This window comes from Sorex araneus, chromosome 1, assembly GCF_027595985.1.
Source record: "Sorex araneus isolate mSorAra2 chromosome 1, mSorAra2.pri, whole genome shotgun sequence".
In the NCBI taxonomy this organism is placed as follows: domain Eukaryota; kingdom Metazoa; phylum Chordata; class Mammalia; order Eulipotyphla; family Soricidae; genus Sorex; species Sorex araneus.
Genome location: NC_073302.1, coordinates 292,042,095 through 292,063,743, shown reverse-complemented (window position 1 = coordinate 292,063,743; position 21,649 = coordinate 292,042,095). Strand labels below are relative to the sequence as shown.

The window sequence follows — 21,649 nt, the reverse complement described above, 5'->3', positions numbered from 1 at the left end:
AAGGCCACCCCATCTTAGTGGAGCAGGACTCCCAGAATCCCGGGGCCACACCCGCCCCCCAGCCGCTTGGGGATGGGCCCCGGGGCCACCCCGCCCAGCCTGGGCCAGCGCACTGGGGCCGGCCAGCACCTCTCAGCCAGGCCGGCGGCGCCGCCTTGCCATGGCCAGGTGCGGCCGTCACACGACACGGAGTGGGCCCCGGGCTGCCCCCGGCCGAGGAGGGCAGGATGTCCCTACGCCAGGTTCCCGTGAGCACGCGGGGGGCGTCCAGTGCCTCGTGAGGCCAGCGAGGACAGCCGTGTGGGGGCGGGAGCCGGAACGCAGGGCAGGGGCAGGCACGAGCGCGACCAGGCCGGGTGCAGACCCTCCCGGGACCCACCTTGCCAGTCTTGCCCGCGGTCATGCTGTTCTGCATCTTCATGGCCTCGATCACACAGATCTCCTGGCCTTCTGCCACCTGGAAAACGGAATGGACAGGCGTTTGGGCGCGCGGACAGGACAGATGGGGTGCTCGGGCACTCAGGGGACACCTAAGCGGGCTCCAGCGAAGAGTCCTACATCTACATGGGGCCAGCAAGTGAGCACTGGGCTGGAGCACTCGGCCTGTGTGCAGCCGACCTGGGTTAGCTCCCTGGCACCAGGCCCAGGAGGGGTCCCCGAGCACCGCGGGGTGACGCAAACCACCCCGACCACCCCTAGCAGGAAGAGTCTCTAGATGCGCGGATGAATCTTCCCCATCCAGGGGCCCCCTCTGCCCGGCCAGCAGGCCAGGCCCCTCACTCGCCTGCAGGGGGCGACAGAGAGCACCCGCTGGGCACCCCAGCCCAGGACCAAGGGTGGGCTACCGGCAGGGGACCCCTGGGCGTGGGGTCCAATGAGTAAATGTCTCCAGAAGCCAACATGCTTTCTGGGGGGCCAGGAGAGGCCTATGGGGGACAGAGGGTTTCTTTGGGGTTGCCGTGTGCCGAGACACCCCCAAACACATGGCTTGCCCCTCCACACAGGGAGCTGAACGAGGTTACCCCAACATCAAGGTCATGGGGACCCCCTTGCCATTCCCATTGTAAACCAGGTCAAGTACAGACACGCAGGGGGCGGAAAGACCCTCGGGTCTGTGACCGAGACTCACACCCCCCCACCTCCAGCTCCGAGCCCTGGGCTGGGGGGCTGTGGAGCCCCTTGAACCCCTGAACCGAGTTTCGTCTGGGGAGGGCAGGAGAGGGAGGGAGGGAGGCGTCGTCTCTGCAGGGGCCGATGGGGGAGCTCCCAGCCCCTTCCCAGAGCTGCGCCTGTCCGGGGCAGCTCCTTCCCCAGTCCCGGTGACTGCCAAGCACCCCCCCCCCCCGCCCTCCCGACGGCACCAGCTGTCTCGCTGGCAGTGGGGACCCAGCGCCCGGCGCTGATCAGGTGGTGCTGGCTGCTGGCACGCTGCGCTGGGGAGAGGGAGGGTGCCAAGCGCGGCGCTGGCACGGAGGCTGCAGCCTGCTCGGACACACGCCCTGGGCTGCCGGCGCCTGCAGGCCACCAAGGGTGCCCACCAGGCGGGCAGTCCCCGCTGGGCAGCTCGCGCTTCCCCAAGGCGCAAGGGAGGGCAGCCCATGGCCTCTGGGCGGAAACCGGGACCCAGGCCGGGCTCTGTGGGACCACCGGCCATGGACCAGAGCCACCCGCCAGAGCACGGAGGAGGCTGCGGGATTCTGGGGCGGGGCAAGCGTGACGCACAGAGACGCCCCCAAAGCAGTTACTGGGGGGTGCTCCTTCCTCCCTGGGGTGCCCTGGGGGGTGTGCCTGGAGCCATCAGGAGGAACAAGCCCCAAACCTCGCCGGCAGCCAGTTGAAGGCCAGGACTGGTTCAGGGGCACGTGTGCGCGGGAAAACCCGTCGCCCTTTGTGGGGCACCAGGATCAGCTTCTGAGGCTCCTTCTGGGCACAGATGCCAGAGCACAAGCCGGACAGCAGAGGGGTCTGGAGAGGCAGTGGCATGTGGGAGATCCGGGGTCACCAACCCCCCGCCTGCCTGCATCCAGGCACTGCCATGTGACCCCCCCCTCAGCAACACGGCGACCTGCAGGTGGCCACACCTGGCGTGCCGGGGAGAGGCCAGGCACGGCGACCTTCTCAGTCTGGCGTCCAGACCCAAAGGAGCCGCCGCCTGAGGCGAGGCCCTGCTGTGGCACTTTCCTCCTGCGCGGCAGAGCAGGGCCAGCGCTGCTGTCACCCCCGCATCTCTGGGGGAGGGAGGAGCCTCGCACGCACCCAGGACACCCCCAGCTGTGAGACACGCTTTGGGTGGGCGCCATGCACGCAAGCGTGTGCACATGGGTGTGTATGTACACATGTGCACGCAGGCACGCCCACACGGACGCTTGAGTGCACGTGTGTGCCTAGGGCATAGACGCATGCAGGCGTGTACTTGCATGCATGGGCTGTACACGTGGGTGTCCATGGAATCCCTTGACTCTCGGTGCCCAGGGTCACACCCAGGGGTGCGGGCAGGCTCATCCATCACTGACACCCGGGCACTGGGGACAGGACTGGAGTGGGGCAACCCCCTGGGCTCTGGCCACCCCCTGCCTCCCCCTGCACCATCTGGAAGGCCCGGCCCCTTCCCCCTCTGCCTCCCCCAGGCAGCGGGGGCAACAACGGCCCCTCCCCCACGAGCCCCCCAGCCCCTAAGTGCCCGAGCGCAGACAGGAAGTGCCATCCGTGCGCAGGCTGGCACCCGCCGAGGCCTGCGGCACACCAGGGCAGGGTGACCGTGCCAGCTCTGGGCACACGCAGGCCACGAGCACCCCGGCCCCTCATCCCCCTGCCCCCCAGCACCCGCGCCTCATGGGGACCCCTCTGCGTGTCCCAGGCTCTCGGAGCCCCCGCCCAGCCCTCCGCCCAGCCGACTCCAGCCAGATCAGCAGCCCCGGCCGCCGCCCGGACCCGCAGCTGATGATTAATTGTGAGCGGTGGGGAATAAAACCCTCTAAAGCCAGCTGCTTGCCATGGTCGGCAAAATGGCGCTAATGGATCGAGGCTGCCAATTTCCCAGCTTTCCTGGCAAGTCTTCCAAGTGTAATTAAGGGAAGTTATAAATGATATGGAAATCTATCAAGTCCCATTTATTCAGAGGCCCCTTCCCCGGAGACTCGCATCTTGGAGCTTCGGGGACGCTTTGTTGTGCTAATGACTTAAACTACTTCTTATTTCTGATTAGAGCCCCCATATCCTTCCACCCCATCCCCGCCGCTCCTGCCCCACCATGAAAAGCCCCAGAACCTTCTCTGGCACACATCCCTCCTGGAAAACATGCAAAGGACGCAGGGACCCACTTGGCAACTTGATCCTTCTGACTGCAAACGCACTAAGAAAGCTAAGACGGGGAGGAAAAGGAGAACAGAAAGTGTGCGGGGGTGGGAAGCCCTGCCCCCTGCGTGAGAGGCAGCCCCCCAAAGTCCCGCCTTGAACGCAGAGCTCGGCCCAGACAGCCATCAGAAGGGCCGGGGCTGGCCGCTAATGTGATTTGACTTGGAATAAAGGCATGAAAATGACGGCGAGGCCTCAAATTGGAGCGGTGAAGGGTGACGGCCCAGAATTCCATTTCTCAATTTCATCCTTCAGAGCCACAAAATGGGGTGATACAGTAGCGGGATGAGCTCGGCGGCGACAGCTGTGCTCCGCCGGGCGGGGGAGGCCCCGTTAATGGGCCGGGGTCCGTCTGGTCTGCCGCAGTCGGGGAGGGACAGACAGGGATCCGGTCACGGGGCTGGGGGTGCCCGGAGTCTCCCCGAGACGGTGGGTGCACCCTCTATTGTGGTCCAAATGGGGGGGAGGGGGGTGCTGTAGAGGTGACACACTTGCACGGGGTGGGGGGCGGAGAGCGGCCAGCCGAGGCCTCCCCACCAGCCCCCGCCCCCGTCCGCGCGGAGGCGGCCAGCGGCGGCCTGTGGATTTCTCCTGCGCTCCGCGCTCCCACCCAAGACAGGGCCATCCGTCACTGCGGAGTCCGCGGAGGAGCGGCAGCAGCTGACGGATGGCGTGGGGAGCAGGCCTGCTGCTGGCCACGCACGGCGGCCCACCCCATGCCAGGGCCCGGGGGTCCCCGCCACGCGCCCGGCGCGCAGCTGATACGGGGTTGCTGGGGGGGGGGGGCGCAGGGCGCGGCCAATGACCACGCGCAGCGCACCTGGAAACCGACACCTCAATTGTGGGGGAGGGCGGGAAGGGCACCTGCTTCCTGCCGCCCGGGTCGCCCCAGCCCCCCTTTCTGGGCGGGAGGAAGAGCGTCCCCCCCGGGGAGGCCCCTTCTTTTGTCGCCCTGCCTTGTGCGCAGGTTCCTGCCAAGTCAGGCAGAAGGCTGGGGTCGGCTTCCCGGGCGCCGTCAGACCCGCCCCCACGCCCCCCTAGTTCTGCAGCGCTGGGCCACCCCCAAGTGCGGATCAATATCGACCCCCGAGGTGGCGACTCCACCAAAGTGGGAAGAAAACCTTCAGGGGCGCGGCCCTGGCCAGCCCTTGGGTGTGGAGCCCGGCGCCAGCAGGGATGGCTCGGTTTGGCCCAAAGGCTCCCCGTGAGGCTGGTAAATACCCCCGGGATTCCCGCAGTGGGGTGCACACCCGCTCCCCACGTCCTCCTGTACTGGGGGCTGCGGGAGTGGGCTGGCCCCACCCCTCGCGGTGCAGCCCTGGGTGCAACGGGTGTGGAATATGTGAATCGGCCTCCGTGAAGGGCACCTTCCCTTCCTACGGGAGCCAACAGACGCCCGGGGCCCAGCCGCTACTGAGGTCCCTCCAGTGGCCGGGACGTCTGGTGGCCGGGCGGGGCTGTCTGAAAGGACAGGGTGAGGGACGGACACAAAGGACTCTGACCGCTGTTGGCAATAACGGAGACAAGGATTTGGAACCTCGGTCAGGTGAGAAGGCATCTCCGAGGAGGGCGAGGACAAAGTCAAGCCTCCCTCCGGCCGACCCCAGGGCCAAGCCCCGTCCAGGCCTGCTGTGAGAAAGCAGAAAGGCCGCCCCGTCTCACTCCGCCCCGGCCTTTGCAGGTGCCGCGCTGTCCCTGGCCATCACTCGGTTAAAGGGCAGATGGTCCCGCTGCCTCCTGTGAAAACTGACCCCGATGGTTTGGGGGGCGGTGCGGAGAGGGTGGGTTCGAGAAGAGACAGTACAGAGGAGAAGGCGCTTGCCTGGCACAAAGCTGACCCCCGTTCGATCCCCAGCACCCCACGGGGTTCCCCGAGCTGTGCCAGCAGTGGATGATCCCTGAGCACCGCTGGAGAGGGCCAGAAGGGCCAACTCGGGGAGCAGCTGTCTCTGGAGGAGGAATTGGGTGGGGAGGGTTGTGGGGAAGCTCCGGAGGGCCCCCTGAGCACCGCCAGGAGTGAGCCCTGAGCACAGAGCCAGGAATAAAGCCCTGGGCACCGCCAGGTGTGGCCCAAACATCTGTACAAATGAAATACTTTTTTTTTTTTTGGCCTTCTGGGTCACACCTGGAGATGCTCAGGGGTCACTCCTGGCTCTGCACTCAGGAATCACCCCTGGCGGTGCTCGGGGGACCATATGGGATGCTGGGAATCGAACCTGGGTCGGCCGAGTGCAAGGCAAACGCCCTACCTGTCGTGCTATCGCTCCAGCCCCCACAAATGAAATACTTTTAAAAGCAACAGAGGGTCCTCGCCAAGTTGGCCAGCAGTGCCTTGGCAGTTGGGGGACGAAGGGGAGGTGGCGGGGGTCAGTGTCCACAGGGCGCCTTGCTTCCCCGCCTCTGGTCACGTGCTGGCCGCGCCTTTCCAGAGAGGCTTTGAGGTCATGGGTCTCCGCCGCAGCTCCGTGCCCAGGTGACACCCTGCCCATCTCCCTCCCACTGCGGGCTCGCCCTCCTTGTCTGCCACTGGCAGAAGGCTGTGGCCACTGCAGCCTCTGCGGCCAGCGTGACGCCAAACCAGACACGGAGGACCTCGAGGAAGACAAAGATCTGGGGCCCAAACAGGATGTGGCAGCCAAGTCTGAACTTGGTCATGAAATCTGGTGTCACAGGTTCCCGGGGGGTCCTACGCTCTTGTTTGCTCCGAACAAGGCTACTCGGCCCAGGTGACCTTGGGGGTTTGTTTTGGGGCCATATGGGCGGTGCCGAGGGCTGAGTCCTGGCTCTGCACTCAGGGATCACTCCAGTGGGGTTCGGGGCGCCATAGGGGATGCCGGGGATCAAACCCAGTTGGGCTGCTTGCAAGGCAAGTGCCCTCCCTGCTGGACTATCACTCCGGGCCCCGACGTTTGTGTTGTAGTTAACCACTTCAAAGTCGAAAGGAAACTTGTACAATGAATTCTGCTGCGCTGGGGAAAACGTCCAGCATTAGCTGAAAGAACATGTATCTCCCATGTTTGGTTTAAAATAGCATTGAGAGGGGCTGGAGTGATACCACAGCGGGTAGGGCATTTGCCTTGCACGCGGTCGACCCGGGTTCGATTCCCAGCATCCCATATGGTCTTCTGAGCACCGCCAGGGGTGATTCCTGAGTGCAGACCCAGGAGTAATCCCTGTGCATTGCCAGGTGTGACCCAAAAAGAAAAAAAAATAGCATTGAGAAATTAATAAATAAAAGTTTCAAAATGCTGTGATGACAATAGAGTTAAATGTAGCCCTTCTAAAAGGATATATATATATATATATATATATATATATATATATATATATAATTTTTCTGGGGCCGGGGAGCTGGTACAATGCCTTGCCTTGCGTGCAGCTGACCTAGAGTTCAATCTCTGAGACCCCAAATGCTCACCCCGAGTCTGTCCATCAGGATTATGATCCTCGAGCACAACCGGGTGTGGCCCCCCAAAACAAAAATGGGCGGGGGGTATTTTTCGAATGAAAATGAGAATCGGTTGTTGCAAAAATATTTTCAGAAGGCAGGAATTTTTAAAGGACAGATGAAAGTCATTCTGTCCGTTGCTTCCTAACGTGAACAGGCAGTTCCTGGTGTTCCGACCCGCCTGCTTGGTTCTGCCCACTAGCCAGCACCCCTCCCCCACACATGCACAGGAGACGGGGTCGGAGGGAGGAAGCGGAGAGCACTGCAGGCGGGAGGCGTGTTTCCATCTCTGGCCACACACAGCCGAGCACGGGTCTGGGAGGCCCCGAGCAGCAGCAGGTATGGCCCAAAAAGGGGGAAAAGGGGGGCGGGGAAGGGAGGAAAAAAAAAGACAAGAGACGCCGGTTCTGATCCTTCTGTGAGAAGGAACCAGGCTCTCCCCTGGTGCTCGGACGGTTCCACACCACACCTCCTGCGAGTCGAGACAGCGCCATGTCAGCCCCCTCCGGGGGCGGGTCTCCGTGCCTCGTCCCGGGAGCCTCTGCGGGTGCACGGGCCGGATTAGCTTCAGAAGCCGGGCTAAGGGCCACCCACCCCTGCCCTCAGCTGTAGGCCACTGGGCAGCAACAGTAATGAGAGAGGGCAAGAAAGAGAGAGAGAGAGAGAAAGAGAGAGAGAGAGTGTGTGTGTTGTGTGTATGTGTGTGAAAGTGTACATGTATGTGTATGTGTGAGAAAGTGTGTGAGAATGAGAGCAGACGTGTGTGAGAGAGAAGTGTGGGTGAGAGAGAGAATGGGAGTGTGTGTGTGAGAGAGAGACAGAAGGGGAGAGAGAGGATGGGAGGAAGAGTGCGAGAGAATAGGAGAGGGAGTGTGTATGTGAGAGAGAGCGAATGTGAGAAAGTGGGGGTGAGGGAATGGGAGTGTGTATATGTGTGTGAGAGTATGTATATTTGAGAGAGAGTGGGAGGGCAGGAGAGAATGGGAGAGGCTGTGTGTGTGTGTGTGTGTGTGTGTGAGAGAGAGAGAGAGAGAAAAAAGTGTGTGTGAAAGAGTCTGTGTGTGTGCGCGTGCATGTGTGTGTGTGAGAGAGAGAGAGAGAAAGAAAGTGTGTGTGTGAAAGAGTCTGTGTGTGTGCGCGTGCATGTGTGTGTGAGAGAGAGAAAAAGAAAGTGTGTGTGTGAAAGAGTCTGTGTGTGCGTGCATGTGTGTGTGAGAGAGAGAGAGAAAGAAAGTGTGTGTGTGAAAGAGTCTGTGTGTGTGCGTGCATGTGTGTGTGTGAGAGAGAGAGAGAGAAAGAAAAGTGTGTGTGTGAAAGAGTCTGTGTGTCCGTGTGCGTGTGTGTGCGTGTGTGTGTGTGTGTGTGAGAGAGACAGAGAGGGGGAGAAGGGGGGGCGCAGGGGAGAGAGCAGGAAGTGTTCTGCTTATCCAACACAGGCGCAGGCTATGAGACAGCTCTGCGGGGCCCAAGGTGTCCAGGCCCCTAGGGGACAGCAGGACCGTGTGTGCTGGCGGGGGCCGGGAGCAGGCTGGATCCAACCCCCACGCGTGCCTGCCTTCAGGAGGACAAAGAGGCCCGGCGGCCGTCAGCGCCATCCCCTGAGCTCTCCCACTGGCCTCAGGGGCGTTTCTTGGGGCCCCGGCCCCCAGACCAGGGGTGGGGGGCCCTTCCCTGCCGTGTGAGCCGCGGGAGAGGACACGCAGGGGCTGGGGGAGGGAGCAGCCAGGGGGGACCCGGCACCCCCACCCCTCGCCCTCCCTCCGCCCACGCTCGGACACAGGTGTCAGGAAAGTGGGATTTCTGCTAAAAGCTCTAACACAGGCGCGCACGCACAACCCCGACGTGATCTTGTAATTACAGGCACACAATTAAGGCTGCCAAGCTCAGGAGGCAGCTATGGCTTAAGTGGCTTCCAGAAAACAGGAAACAGCAGCCCCCCGCCCCCCCCCCCCGCCCTCTCCCCCCACTACTGCCCAAACAGCTTCCCGTCCCCTGGAAGGTTCCGGGCGGGCGCTCTGGGCTTGGGGTGGAAGCTGGCCCTGACGCATGCAAGGCGCGTGTCGGATCCGGCGCTACCTGCCCCCTCAGAATGCAGAAAGGGGGCGCGGGGCGCGGGTGTTCTTGAGGGGGTGCCTGGGGGGCTCTGCTGTGACCCCCTGAACTTCTCTGGCAATTAGACACAAGCGCCCCCCGCCCCCGCCCCCGTGCCTTCACCAGCATCTCCCCAGTCCCGGCCCAGGGAGGGGTGACGGGGAGGCAGGTCAGGTGGCGCCCGCCTGCCGCACCAGCCCTGCCCGCCCTTGCTTGGGGCTGGTCTCGGGAAGTCGAGACTCCCCCAGCCGCCCTGTCACGCCAAGCGCACCTGTGCATGTCAGGGCGGATCACTGGGCCCCGTTAAACCCGGTGACTCGGAGCAGTGCCATCGGACAGCGGGGAGGGCGCTGGCCTTGCACGCGGCGCGCCAGGTTCGACCCCTGGCACCCTGTATGGTCCCCAGAGCCCTGCCAGAGCCAGGAGGAAGCCAGGTGACAGGCAAGTGTGGCCCAAACCCAAAGAGGAAGAGAAAATCCATCATTCCCACCCCTTGATATTTCTCTAAAAGCAGCTTCTTGGGGCTGGAGCAATAGCACAGCGGGGAGGGCGTTTGCCTTGCACGCGGCCGACCCGGGTTCAAATCCCAGCATCCCATATGGTCCCCTGAGCACCGCCAGGGGTGATTCCTGAGTGCATGAGCCAGGAGTGACCCCTGTGCATTGCCGGGTGTGACCCAAAAAGCAAAAAAATAAAATAAAATAAAATAAAAGCAGCTTCTTCTCCAAGTGCTTGAGCAACCCCCCACCCGCCCGCCACTCTTTCCTTGCAGTGCGGAGGGATGGCACAGGCTGACCTGGGTTCCATCCCCACCCCCAATCCCCACATGGTCCCTTGAGCCCTGCCAGGAGTGAGCTCTGAGCACTGAGCACTGAGCCAGGAGGAAGCCCTGAGCATGGCCGGCTGTGGACTGGGCGAGGCCCCGCGCCCGTCCCCTCCCGTCCCGTCCTCACCATGTCCCCGGGCTTCACGGCCACGGCCACCACCACGCCGGGCATGGGGGAGCGCAGGATGCTGCTGGTGTCCTCGGCCACCTTCTCCCGCATGAACCGGTTCAGCTCAGCGGCCAACTTGGTCAGGACGTGCAGCTTGTACTGGAGAGGAAGAGACAGACGTGAGCACTCACCCCCCAGCCTCGCGCCAGGACACCTCCTCCGGGGAGACCTCCCGGGGGTGTCCTGCCCTGGTCCCGGCCGGCCGGCAGCGACGGAGAGGGCCGGGGCCTGCCGGCAGATGGCAGCAGACAGCTGTGAGTGCGCGGCCGGTGCTGAGACAAAGGGGGCCGGTGTGGGGTCCGGCCGGACCCAGGCCTCCTCGTCTCTGGAGGGCGGGGGCAGGAGATGTGGGACTCGCGATGGGAACAGCCAAGGCAGGTGCTCAGGCCGCGGGGGAGGAAGCAGGAGCAAAGTCCCTGGGGCGGAGAAGGGGGTGGGGGAACTGGCGATGCTGGGGCGGGGGCCGGGGCCCCAGGGGGCTTGCTGGGGGGGGGCGTCCAAGGAGCCAGGGGCACGCTCCCGCTGCGTCTTTGGGGTGCTGGTTTGGGGCCACCCTGGCCTGCCCTGCAGGCTACTCCCAGCAGGCTAGGGACCGTGCAGTGCTCAGGGATCCAACCCGGGCCTCCCCCCCCACCCCGGAGGCCTCCCCAGGCCCCCACCCCCGCCCCAGTGTTGGCCACCAGGAGAACCTCAGCGGCTGCCAAGAGCCGGTTCCCTGAGAAGAGACTCAGGAGCCACAGTTTGGCCCATGTGGGGGAGGCTAGCTCCTGTTACAGTGCTCTGGCAAGGGCCTGTGGCTCTTCCTGGCAAAGTTGCAAGGCCAGTCTCCCTGCGGGCAGCGGGATGGATGGGGCCCGGGTATGGCTCAGGGCGCTTCCCCTGGGCCATGCAGAGGGACAGGGCCCAGGGCCCCTGTGGAGGGCTCTGACGAGCGACCCCGGCCACACACACACACACACACACACACACACACACACACACACACACACACCCTGCCACACACCCACTACATATACACACCACACACATCACACACATCCTGCCCCCCACACACACCCATACACACACCCTGCCACATACATACACACACATGCCACCACCACCACACACACACCCCCCCACCACCACATACACACATGCTCTAGCACACACACACACACACACACACACACAGAGTTAAACAGGAACACTGCATGTCACTGTGTGTCCGAGCTAGTCCTGCTATCGGCACATGCGCATACATGTCTGCCCGTCCCTGGGCTTGTGGCCCTTACGTGACATCTCGGGGCCGACAGAGCCTCTGGTTCCTAGGAAGATTCATCGGAGTCAGGTGGAAACGGTCACTCAGACAGGGCTGGGAGGGGGAGGGGGAGGGCTATGTGTGACACCCTCCCGATGACAGCACTGCAACCACGGTGGTGGGGCATGTGCACGGGTGGAGGGCCGGGGCGGAATATTACATGACCGGAACTCAGCAGGAGGGGCTTTGTCACGGATCTTACCGTGATTCAAAAAAAAAAAATTTTTTTTTTTAACTTTCTGGGTCACACCCGGCGATGCACAGGGGTCACTCCTGGCTCTGCACTCAGGAATCACCTCTGGCGGTGCTCAGGGGACCCTATGGGATGCTGGGAACCGAACCCAGGTCGGCCGCGTGCAAGGCAAACGCCCTACCCGCTGTGCTATGGCTCCAGCCCCCAAAATTTCTTTTTTCATCTGAGTCAAAAGCAGCACAGAGGGGTAGGGCGGGGGGCTGGGAGGGGCCTGTCCCGCCAGCCCAGCACACGCCCACGGAGGGGGCACTCACCAGTGGGCAATCGGACCCCTATTCCTTCACTAGATCCAGGGCAGGAGGAGTCCAGGGGGCGAGAACATAACCACTGCACCGCACAGCACACTCGCCGTCTCTAAACTCCGTCCCCGCGGGGCAGAGCGAAGCCCACCCCACACCGGACCCCCGGAAGCAGAGCAGCCTGCACCTGGCCCAGCCCGCCCCGTCTGCAGCCCCTCGCTGTAGGGCAGCCGTGATGGGCTCAGAGAGACCCCAGCCCGACCCAAACGCCAGACATGACGCTCAGCTATGCCGGTCCCCCCGGAGACCTGGACCCCCACCCGGGATTTTTACAGCTTCCCCAGCTCCCAGATTCCATTCCCCGCGGGGGCTTGGCTGGAGATGTGAAGAGGCCGGGGCCTGGACGCCTTCCACTCGCCCCTTTGTTACCCAGAGACGCTCCTTTTCCTTTTGTATTTGTTTATTGTTCTTCAATCTGCGGGGGGGGGGGGGGGGGGGGGGGCATTGTCATCACAAGTAGAAATAACAGGCCTGGGCGAATACTTGGCTTAGAAGTGACCTCGAGAGGGCGGGAGAAGGTTCTCTTTTTAAGATTCCCTTTGATGTCCTCCGGACCCTCACCCTCGCCCGCCCCCACCAACAGCCTTCTGCAAAAAAATACAATGGGACCAGGGTTCGATCCCGGCCTGCCTCTGAGGTGAGCCCCTCCCCTCGCCCAGCACCACTAGGAGTAAGTCCTGAGCCCCCAAGCAAACAGACAAACAAACAAACGAAGAAGCCAGTAGCTTCTCCACAGACTGGAGCAGGGGAGGGGACCCTGGCCAGGGAATGGCCATCGGAACACACAGCTGGTGAAAGTCGCAAGAACGAGCCGAGGCCCCGGAAAGCACGATTTCAAAGGGCGGCAACAGAAACGCTAGTCTCTCCGAGTTTTGCCGAGCGGGGACTTCAGAACAGGCTGGCAGGGGCGAGTCAGGGGCGTCTCTTGCGGGGTCTGGGGGGCCTCTCTGGGATAGCCCAGGGGTGCTGTTTTCCAGCAGACAAACTGACAATCTGGTGTTCCAGGCAGGGCAGAAAGGGAATGTTCTAGAAGCCGCCAGAATGGTCTCTCCCTCTCTTTGGTCCAGTAGAAACGTCTGCCTGCGTGGTCAGAAGCTGTTGCGGGGGGGGGGGGGGGGGCTGGAGTGCAGCAGGAGCTAGAACCTGGCCATGCAGGGGCCTGGGGAGTCAGGACCCCCACCCTTACCTGCGCTGTGTCCCGTGAGCGGGTGGCTGAGAGGCTGAGACTCGCCACAGAGAGGCAAGCAGGTGCTCCGGGCCCGGCTGGCCCAACGGGACCTGAGCAGGAGGTGTTATCTAATGGCCTGATGACGGCAGACCCTCCTGTCGCAGAGTCATTTGAGGGGGTTTGCGGTGTTTCCCAAACGAAACCGTGTCTGATGAGAAAGCAACTCCCTGAAGTTCAAAAGATGGGTGAGGGCCCAAGCGATAGCACAGCGGGGAGGGTGTTTGCCTTGCACGCAGCCGACCCGGGTTCGATCCCCAGCATCCCACATGGTCCCCCAAGCACCGCCAGGAGTAATTCCTGAGTGCAGAGTCAGGAGTAACCCCTGAGCATCGCTGGGTGTGACCCATCAAGAAAAAAACATTTTTTTCTAAAAGAAAGATTGGGAGTGGCTGGAGCAATAGCACAGCAGGGAGGGCGTTTGCCTTGCATGCAAGCCGACCGGGGTTCGATTCCCTGCATCCCATATGGCCCCCTGAGCACTGCCAGGAGTAACCCCTGAGCATTGCCGGGTGTGACCCAAAAAGCAAAAAAAAAAAAAAGAAAAAAAAAGAAAGAAAGAAAGACTGGGGGAGAAAGCAAAAGGAACAACAGCAGAGGAACCGCGGGTGCAGAGGGAGGGTAGGGGCCGGGCCGGGACCGGCCTTCAGCCTGGATGGGGTGAGAGTGGATGGCAGGGGGCGGGGCTGGGGGAGGTGGTGGAGGGAGCAGCCATCGTGTGTGAGGGACAGACGCGCTTGAGTGGGCCCCCAGGGATGCCCGGGCAGGCCAGCCGGGCTCTCAGCGGGTCCCCTGGACTTGGCCAGGCCAGTTCCGTGGGCTCCGAGCTCTGCTCTCGCGCACCGGCTTCCTTCGAGGCCCGATGCTGACCAGCCCGACGCCCATGGCCGCCCGCCCCACAGCTGCCCACCCTGGGCCTCTGTCGCCCTCCTGCAGCCCCCTCACGGGGTCCCCCTTCGGCGGGCTCTCCTCTGCGGGTGACCCACACTCACACGTGGCCCGAGGGGAGGCCGGCACGATGCCCTCCGGCCCGGAGCCTCTCTGCCTGCCTCTCTACCCACCATCAGGCTCCAGCCCCCCAGCCGGCCCCGGAGGGCATTCCCCGCTGTCTGCCCACCTGCCAGAGAGAAAACCCGGCTGTGCCCGTGGTGACGGCGGCCGGACCTGCACCAACCCCTGTGAGCCCCGGAAAACAGAACCACAGCAGTGGAGGTGGACGGGGTGGTGCAACTCCTCCCCCTCGGGGTGCCAGGACCCACACCCACCGCCCTCATCCACTCCGCCCCGCGCTTCCCTCGGCCTGACGAACCCACCACAAATGCGCCCTCATGCCCGCAGGACAGCAGAAAGCCCGAGGCTGTCCTCCAGACTCTGCAGAGGGCAAGGGCCGAGACGGGCATCAAGGCCGGCGGGCAGGAGGCTGTCTGAGGCCCGGGGCGGCAGAGCCGCTGTTCACAGCCGGCCGGGGCGTGTATCCAGCCCGCCGTAATTAGACGCAGTGCAACAGGCAGTGCGCGCGGAGACCCCGTCCTGCAGGACTGCCCGGAGAGTGTGTGCGCGCGCCACAGAGTCATGCGGGACGACAAAAAGGCTATTTTGCTCCCAGCACCCAGCTCCAAGGCCGGCCCTTCATTTGCAGCTCCCTATAATTAGATTAATGGTGGGGAGTGCGGGGGCCCACTCCACATCTCGGGGCGTAGGAATTAGGACAAACACTCATTTCCATTCCAGGCCGCAGAGAGCAAGGGCTGGGGTATTTAGCATACCCTTTATGGCGGAATGAGATGTTAATTGTGTACCATTACCTCTAAACAGCTTGCTTGTGGTATAAATCACGGTGCTAATTGATGCAGAGATAGAAATGTAGCCATCGGCAAAAAAAAAAAAAAAAAAGCAAGGGAATGAGAGCTGAGGATGGCGGGAAGGATTATCTCTGAGAACCGTCTGGAGGTGCCGCCTTTGAAAATGCCTTGCCTTTTGGCCCAAGCAGGATTTCTTGGGGGGATGGGGGTGGGGGGACAGAAAAACTCTTGCAACCAGGAAAGAAGTTTTGAGGGTTTTTTTTTTAACATTCCTTAAAAACAGATTTTTTTTTTTTCAGGTCCTTGCTGCCAGAAAGCCAAGTAACAGATATGTGGGATTTATCCAAATACCCACTCCAAGCGCTTGGAACGAGCAGCTTCAGTTGGAAACTGTTTCCTGGGTTAATAAGGGACACCCGAGGGCCACCTGCAGCAGATGTTTCAGGCCATCCGTGACACGTAACCACATTCTTTCCCAGGACGCGGAGACGCTCCTCCGGGCCCAAACCAAACAAACAGCAAAACTCCGGTCCCCGCTCCGTGGAGACAGAACCACGTTCCCATCTGCGCGGGAACAGAGATCAAACACGCCCCACCTCACCCCAAAGGACACGGAATTCGTCCACTTCAGGTTTTCTCATAACCTACAAAGGAATTATTCTTCCTAGCCCACCAATCCCCCCGGCCCAAATAAAACCCTAGTTTTAAAAAGGAACCTAGTAATTTAAGAGCTTCCGGTTGCAAAATGCTACTCTAACGGTAAAAAAAAAAAATGGCCTAAATCTTTAGCACTCAGCAACTCTGATTAGAGTTAAAATGAATGTCTCGAACTCAAATATAGGAACCAAATGCTCTGTGCGGAAACCTGCGCTGTTAATGAGGCAGGGAGGCCTGTGGCGGGGGCGTTCATAAATCAAGGGGACGCACCCACGGACGGACAGACACACTTGATATTCCCAAAAAAAAAAAAAAAAAAAGCAAACCAACAGGAAGGTGCAAATTACTGCCCTGCACGTCCACAAACTCGGCTGCTGGGCAATTAACACTGTTACAACAAACTTCTACACGGAGAGCAAAGGCAGTGGGCGGGCGACGGACTAGTTCCAGCTCTGCACTCCAGAGTAACAGTTAATAGGGGCTGGAGCGATAGCACAGCGGGGAGGGCGTTTGCCTTGCACGCGGCCGACCCGGGTTGGATTCCCAGCATCCCATACGGTCCCCTGAGCACCGCCAGGAGTAACCCCTGTGCATCGCCGGGTGTGACCCAAAAAAAAACCAAAAACAAAAACAAAAACCCAGAGTAACAGTTACTATCCCCCCCCCCCGCCCCCCGAGGTGGCACGGTGAGCGCAGCGAGGGAAATCCGGCCTGTGATGCAGAAACACAGAGACGGCGTCTCGGGGAAGGGACCGTGTCCCGGAACGAGACTCGGCTCCTGGCTCGAGAAGCCGTCGCCCTGGGATGAGGATGGCGGGGTAGGGCCTCGTGCGGCCAAACATCTCCCGCCTGGCTGCGGGGTGGAGGGCGGCCTTTCCAGAGCTACGGCAACTTTGGGTCGCTATGCTGAATGTGACGTGGGCGACCTCGAAGAAACGGTTCCCTGGCGTGGCCGGTGGACATCAGGCGCAGGCCGGCTGGCCGGCCAGGGGCACCAAGCCCAGAGGCCAAGAGCTGGGAGGGCAGCAATGCAGCCCCTGGGGAAAACGCACTCCCGAGACTCGGAGCCTGACCCGTTCCACCTCTTGGTCACCAGGGCCAGGCCAGCGGGGCACCTGGAGGCCATGTCATTTGGTCCGTGTCCACCTGCGTCTGTGCATCCGTCCACATACACGGCTTTATTGATCTGTCATTGGCTTGCAGTACTGTGGAATTTGGAGGTACAGGAGCCACTGCACCCCCAAAGATCCTCCAATCATTTCTTCACATGCACACACACCCCATCATGGCTTTCTCGGCGGGAGGTGGCGTATTTGGCGATGCCCAGGGCCTGACTCAGGGATCACTCCTGGCATTACTCAGGGGCCATTTGGGATGCTGGGGAGCAGACCCAGGCCAGCTGGGTGCGAGGCAAGCGCCCCACCCGCTGCACCCGCTTGGCTTCCTATATTTTGTTGTTTGGTTTGGATTTGCTTTGGGTTCTGTGCTACACCCGGCAGTGCTCGAGCCTTACTCCTGGCTCTGTGCTCAGGAATCACTCCTGGGATGCTCAGGGGACCATCTGTGGTGCCGGGAATCAAACCTGGGTTGGCTGCATACAAGGCAGGCACCTTAAACCCCCACCGTCTTGCTGGACCTCTCCCTCGGATGCTGGTGCTGTCTTTTCCTTTCCTTTCCTTCCTTCCTTCCTTCTTCTTTTTCTTTTAATTGAATCACCGTGAGATACACAGTTACGCAGCTGTTCATGACTGTGTTTCAGTCATACAGAGTTCCAGCACCCCTCCCTTCATCAGTGTATACATTTCCCACCACCACTGTCCCATCTTCCTCCTGCCCACCCCTACCGAACCCAGCCACATGCCTCTAGGAAGACACCTCTCTCTCTCTTCTCTATCTGTCTCTGTCTCTCTCTCCCTCCCTCCCTCTCTCGATTACTCTCTCTCTGTCTTTCTCTCCCTCCCCCTCTCTCTCTCTCTCCCTCTCCCTCCCTCCCTCTCTCTTTCTTGCTTACTCACTCTCACTCTTTCTCTTTCTCTTGCTTACTCACTCTCTCTCTCGGTCTCCCCTGCTTTGTCTGTCTCGCTCTCCATCTCTCTCTCCCTCTCTCTCACTTACTTGCTCTCTCTCTCACTCCCCCCCACCGTCTCTGTCTCTGTCTCTGTCTGTGTCTCTGTCTCTCTCTCTCCCCCCACTCCTCCAGGGCTTACTCTTGGCTCTGAGCTCAGGAGGCCACTCGGGGCACTAGGGATCAGACAGGCTCACAGCAAGCCCCACCTTCCTGGCCCCAGGTGACAGCTGGCTGACAACTTGGTTCTGGAACTTCCACCTCTAGTTCCGCCCATGAGAGGCCTCCAGGGGCCTCCCGGGAGACGCTTGATCCAGGATCTCCCCCAGGCAGTTCTGGGGGGAGGTGGAGGAGACCCCCACGCATGGCAGATGGGCAGGAACAGAGACTTCGGGGCACCGGCTTTCAGAGCCTGCTGGACTTGGGGACCGGGGTTTGCTCCCCAAAGACAGTCTCCCAGGGGTGCCCTGTCTGTCCACGGGGCAAACGTAACTGAGGGGCTGAAGCGATAGCACAGTGGGGAGGGCGTTTGCCTTGCATGCAGCCGACCCGGGTTTGATCCCCAGCATCCCGTATGGTCCCCCGAGCACCGCCAGGGGTGATTCCTGAGTGCAGAGCCAGGAGTAACCCCTGTGCATTGCTGGGTGTGACCCAAAAAGAAAAAAAAATCTAACCGAACTTCAAAAAAGTCAGCAACTTTTTTGGTTTTGTTTCTTTGGGCCATGCCCTGTGGTGCTCAGGGACCAAGCCTCGCAGTGCTGGGCGGGGGGGGGGGGGTGGTGTATGTGGTGCCAGGCCACTGCCTTCCCCTTTGTGCTGTCCACCTAGAACTGTTCTGTCGAGGGCCGGGAGACGGTGCGGGGCAGGGCGCATGCCTTGCAAGAGCCGGGTCCAACCCCCGGCACCCTGTAGGGTCCTGGAGCCCCCCAGGAGGAAGCCCTGACACCGTGGTGTGGCCCCACGCCCTGTTCTGTAACCAGAAGCCCCCGCTCTCGCCTCGCGGGGTGGAGGTCCGAGTGAAGGCGAGATGGGAGAGGGCCGTGCCTGGCCTCCTTGCCCTGACCTCCTCCTCCTCCCGACCACTTGAGAGAGCAGTGGGGGAGGGCCCTGCCCGTGGTGGCAGCCCCCCAAGTGGTCGCAGCCTGGGAGCTGGCATGGGCGCGTCTGCAGTTCACCGCTGGTCGTTCCCGGCACTGCCCCCCCCCCCCCGCCGTGCAGGCGGCCCCGGAGACGGGCCCGCTGGGGTTCTGCACTCGGGCCAGGCTGCTGGGATGGGAGCAGCACTGAGTCGGCGTGTCAGCACCCCGGCAGCTGCCAGCGTGCTCGGCGCACGAGAAAGGCCGCGTCTGTGGGAGTCGGGAGGAGTCCGGCTGGGGACTGAGCTCTTGGACCCTTCCCCGACGCCTCTCCCGCCGGAGCAGGGTTAACAGGGATAACGAGGCAGCAGGGGCTAAAGACGCCTACCGGTCCTTAATGTCGAGTTCTGGGACAGCGCTAGAGTACAGACCTGGCGTCTACTGTGTCCTGCGCCTTCCCCGGGGAAGGATTCCCTTAACCCTCACGGCGCCTTTTGAACTCGGCGCTGCAGGGCTCACCGCTCATAAAGAACGACTCGGAGACCTCGAGAACTTTCCTTGCCCCGCCTGGCTACTCGGTGGCATTAGATGCTCCAGTGCTCAAACTCCAGACAGGCAAAGTCCACCCTGGCCCCCGCCCGCCCCTGCGCCTGGGTGGGCTTCTCTGAGAGGGGCACAGAGGGAAAGCCATGGAGCCTCCAGCACACCCTGGTGTGTGTGTGTGCGTGTGTGTGCGTGAGCGTGAGCGTGAGTGCATGTGTGTGGTGTGTGCCTGTGTGTATGTGTGTGGTGTATATGCGTGTGTGCCTATGTGTGTGTGCATGTGTGCATCTGTGTGGTGTGTGTGCGTGTGCACCTGTGTGAGCCTGTGTGTACATATGTGTGCGTGTATGTGATGGACGCCCTTTCTCTGTCCGGGAGTCATGGAACCATTTATTCCTGTTTCCCCTGCACTCATTCCTGTTCTGCCCAGAAGCACTCGGCGGGGTTTCTGAAGGAAGGAGACTGAGAGGAACCCCCGCTGCCCTCTTCCCCCGGCCAGAGGAGCCCTCGGCGCCCGCACTGCTTGCTCTGGAAACCCTCTTCCTGTGAGACCTGGCTCCGCCCGGGCCTGCACTCGGTATGTGCCAGGGAACACGCCCAGCTCAGGCGCCCGAGTGGGCGACCACGTGTGGCCAGAACTCTCAGCACCAGGACCTGCTCAGCGGACATGTCTCGGCACGTGCAGCTTACGGAACCTGAGTCCCGAGCCTAGGGGTGTGGCCCTCAACATAAGAAAAACTGAAAAATGAAACCCATCACTGGTATTTTATTTGCTTTTCCCTCGGGGGCCTGGGGCCACACCCGCAGGGCTCTGTGCCCAGAGGACCGTGCATGGTACCCGGGGTCCCAACTGAGATCGGCCACATACAAGGCTGCTCGTGGCCGTGTTCTCCGCCAGAGCCTTGCCTGCCACCACGAGCCTCCCGCGACCACACACACACGCATGTGGGCCCTGAGCCCAGCTGACCTCACGGTGGGGGAATTCATATTTGAGAAATGGCAGATTTATGAGGTGGAGGGAGCTGCACTGAGTTTGCGAGGGAACCTTGAAAGCATTTATGAAATTTAAGACATAATTTTATGGAGTCGACAAGTTACGGCTCCCACAAGCCCGTCCCTAACGAGGTGTGGGGAGCAAGGCAGCACCCCGCGTCCTCCCCGCCCCTGTCCCCGAAAGCCCTGTGAATTCTTTCATGGCAAAACCTTGGCTCACGCCAATCTAGAAAAGCCCAAACAGGCCTCATGTCCCGGCTGACAAACCCTTTCACACCTTGCTTTAAAATAAGGCCAGAGGGGCTGGAGCGATAGCACAGCGGGTAGGGCGTTTGCCTTGCATGCGACCGACCCGGGTTCGATCCCCAGCATCCCATATGGTCCCCTGAGCACCGCCAGGAGTAATTCCTGAGTGCAGAGCCAGGAGGAACCCCTGTGTGTCGCCAGGTGTGACCCAAAAAGCAAATAAATAAATAAATAAATAAATAAATAAATAAATAAATAAATAAATAAATAAATAAATAAGGCCAGGGAGGCGATGGGAAGGGAGAGGGGTCTGTATCTGCAGCATGGACTCGACGTTCTTGGCGGGACCGCTGAGCACGGGGTGCTGGAGGCAGAAAGTGCGGGAACCTCCTTTTTGTCCTGCTTTCATGCCTGCTTCCTCTGGAGTGGCGGGCAGGTCCCCCCGATCCGGGACACCTCCAGAACATACAGGTTCTGCCCGGGACTCGGGGTCCAGAGGGACGAGGCAGCCCCTACCCAGCACCCGGCTTCCTGAACGCCCACCCGAGAATGAGGAGCCCGGCTGCCTCCCCTTCCTCGCAGACCCCACCCCCACCGTCTTCCACAGCCAGGCCAGCTGTCCATGGGAGCAGAAGACTCTGCCTGCGACAGTGGCAACAAGACCGTTTGCAGGAAGCCCCTGTCCTAAAAGGGTGCTCAGCAAGGCCCCCCCAAAAAGCACCACATACCCCCCCCAAACGTGTTCATCTCCTGGATGTTCACACCAACCGACAACGTTCTCTGCACAGGCGGGGAGGGCTGGGAATGCCACAGAGTCAGGACGGTTCTGACTTGTAAGTGACAATGACATGCAAAATCGAAGTTACTGTTGCCAGCCACCGTTACAGTTGCCAATCTCGGTTACAGTCAGTTGCCAACCACGGTTACAGTCGCCAATGGCCGCTCTAGTCTCCGCTGTCCTGCTGCCCTGGTGTGTCTGTGTCTGTCGGGGCCTCCGCTGTTCCCTGCTACCCCGCGGGCCGGACTCCGACTGACCCCCCCACTCCAAGAGGACCCTGGACGCCTCCTGGTTCCTGGGCGCCAACCCGAGCAGCTTCGCCACTGGGTGGATTCGCTAATTCCGTCCCACCGGGCTGAATGCCCCCAGAGCAGGGGCTGGGCTGGCCCTGGGCAGACCGGCCCAGATGAGAGGGAGTGGCCAGCACACCCCAGCGTGCAGAGAGAGGGGCCGGGGAGCCAGGTGCCTGCGTGGAAGCATGCAGGTGGCCGGGGACAGCAGTGGAACACATCTGCGGCGATGCT

At 61.5% G+C, this 21,649-nt stretch overlaps 1 protein-coding gene across 1 annotated transcript in view; it reads right to left on the bottom strand.

The window, feature by feature from the left end:
- The window catches only part of PCCA (propionyl-CoA carboxylase subunit alpha), a 275,284-nt gene that overhangs the window by 1,806 nt on the left and 251,829 nt on the right, over positions 1-21,649 (bottom strand). The window contains exons 22-23 of the mRNA XM_055119924.1: positions 9,847-9,987; positions 380-457 (exon numbers count right to left, since the gene is read on the bottom strand). Of these exons, the coding sequence (XP_054975899.1) occupies positions 380-457; positions 9,847-9,987 (219 nt within the window). The remainder of the gene's footprint in view (positions 1-379; positions 458-9,846; positions 9,988-21,649) is intronic.